Here is a 7,282-nt window from a genome sequence, read left to right as displayed (position 1 = left end):
CCCCCAAGCATCTGTCATTTACCTATATTGCACAGTAATCTGTCTTAACATACTTCTCATATCCAATTTTCCATATTCATGCATTAGATCTTATAGACGTTTTTGAGTAAACAAAGAGGGTGGGGGCACTTACTCCTTGTAATAGTTTATTCATTCATTTGTAGCTGAGGCTTGACTCTGTTGCTACTTTGAGTAACAAAGTTACACATAAGCTTCAAATGAATAAATGAGCTCTATGTGTACTAAGTACTTTTCTTCTAGTTACTTACCCAAGCACATATAAACAAAAGACAGCAGAATTAATTGATATGAGGAATGGAGACAAATAAATGCATACTGTGGAAGAAGCCTCAGAGAAACTTGTCATGGACAAGAAAATGAGGTACAGAGTTTTCTGAGTGGGTAATAGTATTAGGATGGGTGGAATAGGAATATTATGAGCAGAGAAATAGATAAATCAAGTCATTGCCATTATCACTACCACCACTATTGTCATTTTTACGTCCATTTTCCCTGCTGGCATGGGTTGGATGGTTTGATAAGATCTAACTGGTTGGAGTACCATGTCTTGTGGTGACATGGTGGCAGCATGTACCTTCAAGGTAATATGTCCAAGAATGTGAATCAGCAGGGGTGGGTAGGAGGGAAGAGTGAGATGGATATAAGCATGGGTTGAAGGTAGTCAGATGTATATAGGTGATCGTACCTGAATATGTATAATACATTGGAGCTTCTCTTATAATAAATTGAATTTGAGTATTACTTTTCACTTGAGTAAAAGGGAATGAAATGAAATTGTATTATTTGCAGAGAAGCGGAAACAGGAAGTTGCACTGAAAAAGAAAAAAGAAAAGAAAAAATGCATTGTTGAAGAAGACAAAAAGGGAAAGAAAAAGATAATTTCTGAATTTGGAATGAAAGAAAAAAGGAAAAAGTCCCAGAAAAAAGAAAGTGAAGGGCAAGGCCCCAAAAAAAGAGCAAAAAAGTCTAAAAGCTCTGAAGATTATGATACTTACATAGATTCCTTCATGGCCCAGTTAAAGAATATGCCAATGGTATCCTTACAAGAACCAACTGTGAATATTAATCATCATATCTGTCCAGTTGTTGGTTACTTCAGTGGTAAGTTTTTCCAATAGAAATTCCCTCCAGATTTCCCCCCCCCCCTTCAAATATGGATTCTGCTATGATATTGCATTTTGCAGTTTTTACATTAAGTTTTTTATAGTATCATAAATCAGTGGATATGAATGTTTAAAAATGGAATGATTATTATGTACATTGATATAAATGGGCTTGCCTCTTTAAATTATGTCAGCCATAATTCTTCAACAACATCAAAGAAATTATCACTAAAACAGCAAAAAAAGTGATGGCATCTTCTCTATGATAATAACAACTCTATTATTGAATTTTCTCCTACTGTAAATGCAATATTGTCTAGACAAGGAAACAAAACTGTTACCAAATTTCCTATTTTTTATCTTTCATTATTGTGATACTTATAATGTATACAGACAAACAAATGTTATATTTAAGGATTGTTATCAGTAATCCAGGAATTCTTTACGGAAAAAAAAAAAAAGAAAGAATGAAAGAAAAATATTTTTAGTAATTGGTATTCTGTATACATTAATGTAACTAAATTCTTTTTTTGTCAACAGCTTTTATATGATCTTTCTTTTGTTCAATTTTCAGATGAAAATCGTTTATCAGGGTCCTATGGTGCTGGATATTTGGAAGGTGCGGTTGATTTCTATGGCAGCACAACTTCACACAGCCATGGTAGCTTAGCTCAGATACCCCAAATTCTACCTCCTATGCCTAATAGTGACATCCTAGCTCGGCGAAAGTTCCTCAGTGATGGTGAACACAAGCAGTATCCAGGTTCTCTTCTTAGCTTTTCCAACTGGCATGATCTGATGCATGCTGATGAACAATTGGATTTTAAAGAGCATCTTGGTTAAAGCTTAACATTATTAAACCAACAAATTAGTTCTAATAGTTTCTTAAGTGACATTTTAACCAATATTGCCAGATGAAACAGAATTATCGATATTATAATAGCCCTACTTTTTTTCTGATGTCTACACTTCTCTTTGGTGTAAGGAGTATAGCCAAAGCCTATCTTATTCCAACATGCAGGAACAATGGCTTTACTAGTCTAATAAGTTGACATTAGTTTTTAAAATGGTACAGTAGTTCCAGATAGTCAAAAGTTGTTTTAAGAAACTAGCAATCTGGATTTAGTTACTTCAGTTTATATTTTCAGAATCAATGTTATGGTCAAAATAAACATAAATTAAAGGTCAAATAGTAATATTTTAAAATTGCATGTCCTTTAATATGCTTTCATAGATACTAATCTGTTCAATATTTAAGCAAAAGTATATAAATAGGAAAAATTCAAACATAATTTTAAAAACATTGTATTTGATATTTTAATTTTTATGATGTTGGGTGGTATCTTTATGCTAGGGTTCTTGCAGGGAAACTGATATCTGCTTTTTTGAAAGAAGTCTCTTTAAGATAATTAAATACCATATAAAGTTTTATCTATATTTGAAACTTGTCAGTTGTTTGAGCAAATGTGTGTGTAATACCTACCCAGAAGTATTATAATGATTGTTAAACCAATATAGTTACAACAAAAATGAGACATTGATTAGTCTGTTACTCTTTTAGTAGTTCTAACCTTCTGGCATTGGTCATGGCTGAAGCAAGATATTTTTTTTAACATGTTAGTAAATATCAAAGTATCATGTAAAACTATTTGCATTTAGTCATAGTACTTATCAAATCATTTGCTATAAAATAAGTTGGGCAGTTATTTTGTTTTAAGGAAATTTCAATAGGTTTACTACATACACCTTTTATTAATATTTTTTAAAATTCCATTTTTTCAATAACATTTGAAAAATTTATTTTGAATTAAATTTTAACAAATTAATATAATTGTGTGCTTTTAAAAAGTTATTTGTAACTATAATTATTCTATAGAATGTTATATAAAATTGTGGTGTTTCAGTAACCAATAACTTAAAAACTTCTGTTCTTAAATATTTAGCTACTTCTGTTGTAGATTTTTACCTCTATATAATGGTGTTTTATTTCTGTTCTTATCCTTTATAATGTCAACTATTTGTTGTGTCAGTTTTTTGAGCATTAGTGGCTTTAATATCTTTAGTCTCTATTACTCTTCTTACAATTTCATATTATTTTGTTTACTATAGGTTACTTTAAGTGTTTAAAGGTCAATATAAGAATTTTGAGGAGTTTTCTCATTATAGGTTTATTTTGAAGTAAAATTAATTGGTTTGTGTTTCTACTTAATGTTATTGATTATAAATTTTAGTTATCTGAGTGATGCTGTTATCTTTGTCTCTAATTACCTCTCTGTGGTAATGCAGTTTATTTTTTACAAATATATATTTTGGAAGAAATGTATATATATTTTTAATTAAGTTTGAAATCTACAAAATGAATTGATTTAATTACTTTGTAGAAATTTTAAACAGGTTTTGTTTGGAAAAATCATTTGGAAATAAGCACATATTCTTTCATAATAATACTTGCATGTATTTATATTTAGTGTAATAATTCATGTCATGCTAGTTGGAAAAAGTTGTATGATTTGATTAAAAGTAATTATTTTTTAAGAGTTTAGCCAAAATGATACTAAGAAGTGGCCATGATTACATTCAATTTGAACGTGATTTAAACATATTTTTGCTATTTTGTAACTTCATGGAATTATGGATCACTTACTAAAAAATACAATTTAAGTCTAATTGATATTTTTTAACTGCTTAAATTGTTACATGTACATACATTTTTTGAGATAGAATTGGAAATTGCTTTCAACTAATCACCAGATTACACTAACTAATCTCTTTTTTCTTATATGCTTTGTTGCCATTATAGGAATTAAGTTGTTGCTAGGTTGTCAGCTATTTTGATTACATTAAATTGTGTGTTTGATTGTATCTCATATTTACCACTTCATGCCCCATCCTTTGAAAATATTTTGAAATCTGAGCTTTTTTTTTTAATAAAAAATAGAAGATAAAGGAAACTATTTAATAGATATCGATTCCAGTAATAATTCAATTAAACCATCCTTGTCATGTATGTTGTAACAGTCTGTCCATCATATCTTTACAGATGTGCTCATGAACACACATACAGAAATTTTTGCAATGCATCATTTCTCCTCATTACATATAAATCAGTGTTTCCTTTATCTTTTAATATAACTTTACTAATTGTATGAATTGTATGATATTAATATTCTTTAAATGACATTGTGAAATGTAATATTTTCAGTATCTCTTTACTTCTTGCAGTAAGCTCTCAAAGATTTATAATTTTTTCCCTTATTAATGACAGTTTAAAATGTAATGAAGAAATTTAAATGAAATTTGTTTACTTATTGTTAGTTCTGATTCATTTGTATTGAAAAAAAACAAAAGAAACATTTTGTAAGTTTAGGCATGAATAATATTTACAATGGTGTGGAATGCTTTCTTACTTTTTTCTATAAAAAGAGAGAGAGAGAGAGAGTGAGAGAGGAGCAAACATTTGTTGATCTGTTATATCCACTCACTTGACCATATTGTTGCTTGATATTAAGAGCCTGATCAAATTAGATTTCTTCTGGTTACATGATAATATTTTTGCATAATGATAATTTTAAATATGTTACCTTATTAATCTTATAGAGAGAGAAAGATGGAGTGAAAAACATGTAAAATGCTACTGATAATGATACATAAAACTGAAAATTGTATGAATAAATGAGAAAATACAATCTGTAGTTTTGAATCATTTAGCTTGGATTAGGACTGGCTCCATTTACAAATGTAAGCACAGCTAAAACTATTTCTAGGAACTTGCATCAGGTTGATGTACTTCTATTTTGCTAACATTGATTGCATTTCTTGCATAACTTTTAGCAAAGTCAGCTAATCTCCCTTCTTTTCTGGTTGGAGAAAAGAAGAGCATCTAATTTTGATCGAATAGCAGTAAAAATCTAAATGATTAAAAAGGAAATCATTCTAAAGATAAATTATCATTATTTTTCTTAGCCTTAGAAAATCACTTTAGTGGAGTGAGAGGGTGACTGGAACTTATTTCTTCGACCCTGAAGAGATTCCTTCATGGGGACCAAAGGGTTTAAACTAAATGCTGTTAAGGCTTTTAGTGTGCTGCCTTTTACAATCTACTGTTTTAAATATACCTATTAAGATGAAAAGCATTCAATTAAATTTCTTGCTTCAAATCTGATTTTTTTCCTAATTGGAATTTATTTTTTTTTATGCTACAAGTATATTCACTTTATCATTGACAGTGGTAAAGTTACAAAATGTTTGTTTTTAATATCATTATGTATTAGATTATGTTATTTGTATCATTGGTATTTAAATTGCAGAAAATCTGATTAATAGAAGTTAGGAAGAAAAAATTTAATGCATACTTATTTTAACATGTTAAATTGAAATTTCAAAAAAAAAAAAAAAAATTTATTCTTTGGGTTTATGGTAATTCAGAAATACTGCTGTTCTCTTAAGATTGTTTGATAATTTGTTTAGCATTTGAAACAAAATTGAATAATTTACAGCTCCTGTAACAGAACAACAAAGATATCATCTCACTACAGAACAAGTAGCAGCAGCTGCAGCAGCCAGAGCAGGTGTGAATACTGGAGGTACTGTGACAACACCTGGCAACACTGGAGTTACTGCATCAGCCAATAAAACAAACACTAGTGATTGGTTACAAGCAGGAAATACCTCTGTGGTTGGACTTAACTATCCTAAATATACACCTGTATTACCACCTCCACCACTCATAGAGCCAAGACTTGACCATCCTTCCAGGTAATTCTGTTCTATTTATAAATATTTTTCATTATAAGAAAGTCTGTTATTTCATAATGAAATTAATGAATTTTAATATAACTTTTTGTTACTTTTAGAATAAATTTCAATATTTTTAGTTAATTGACTTATTACTATAAACTTTTTATAATATTTTAAAAATTCTATTTTAGATCAAGTGATAGTCCAGATACAATAATATCTTCATCTTCCCCTGAAACTGTTCTTGAAGGAGATGATTTTCCAGCTTTACGTCCTATAGATCCAGCTGTTCGGGAAACATCTTCCCCTATTTTGCCTCTTATTCAGCCCATCCCAGTTCGTCCATGTATCACATCAGTTAAAGAAGAAAATAAATTATCATCAGATTTAGATACTAAAATTATATGCAAGAAAGAAATGGATCTTGTTTCCAGCTGGCCTGAATTTAGCTTAGGAGAGAAAACTCAGAACTATTCAGATTTAAGTGGCAAGTTAATAGAAAAGGACAGTCTATCAGCCAAAATGCCAACATTGTCATCAAGTCTTGCTCGACCCTTTAAAAATCTTACACAGCAAGTATCTGTGACACTCACTTTGAAAGCAACTGCTGAAGATGACATTGGAGGAGTTATTTCTGCTATTGCTGATCTGTTAAAGATTGCTGTGCCCCCTTATGAAATTAGTGAAACTCCTTCTCCTGAAGTATTGAAGTATAATATGACTCGTAAGTATATAAGTTTGTTTTTTTAAATTTCAGGATTTAAAGTATAAAATGTAAAAAAAAATTAATAGTCTATATGTGATATAGTTAAAAATGTGGATTCTTAATTTAGTCTTTCATAAATATTGTGGCATCTGCATATTTTTATTTTATCTGACTTCCTGTTTCATTTGGTGTGGTTCAATAAGATTATCATGTTTCATTTCATTTTATTATATATAGTGTACCATATGGTTTCAGCTTTGACCCAGCTTGAGCCAGATTGGGTAAATGTCTTCTATTATTTTAGGCTGTGATGTAGTAACAAGAAACACATATTTTAAATAAACAAAAATGAAATATGTTTATATTTCTCAAATATTCAGGTTTTATATTCTGTAGTTAATTTATACAGACTGTTAATTTATAAATACATTTCAAATTATTACCAAAATAAATGGTCCAATTCATAGAGCATAGTTATAGACATCTAAGCAAATTTAAATTTGAAACTGGAAGTATAAATATTATCTTCCCTGGCATTTGAAAGTTTGATCCTAACTTTCCAAAAATATAACCTTTTAGAGGAGGAATTTTAATAATGAGAACTTATATATATATATATATATATATATATATATATATTGCCTGCACATTTTGTGTGAAATTTAATTGCCTCGTGATTTGACATCAGTACGCGCGCGCGCACACACACACACAC

At 29.6% G+C, this 7,282-nt stretch overlaps 1 protein-coding gene across 1 annotated transcript in view; it reads left to right on the top strand.

Moving 5' to 3' along the window:
• The window catches only part of LOC106883022 (uncharacterized), a 211,115-nt gene that overhangs the window by 189,268 nt on the left and 14,565 nt on the right, over positions 1-7,282 (top strand). The window contains exons 62-65 of the mRNA XM_052966785.1: positions 885-1,122; positions 1,699-1,743; positions 5,621-5,879; positions 6,053-6,585. Coding sequence (XP_052822745.1) covers positions 885-1,122; positions 1,699-1,743; positions 5,621-5,879; positions 6,053-6,585 — 1,075 coding nt within the window. The remainder of the gene's footprint in view (positions 1-884; positions 1,123-1,698; positions 1,744-5,620; positions 5,880-6,052; positions 6,586-7,282) is intronic.

Source organism: Octopus bimaculoides, chromosome 3 (assembly GCF_001194135.2).
Source record: "Octopus bimaculoides isolate UCB-OBI-ISO-001 chromosome 3, ASM119413v2, whole genome shotgun sequence".
Lineage (NCBI taxonomy): Eukaryota > Metazoa > Mollusca > Cephalopoda > Octopoda > Octopodidae > Octopus > Octopus bimaculoides.
The sequence above is the reverse complement of the archived record's forward strand: the minus strand, read 5'-3'. Positions and strand labels throughout refer to the sequence as shown.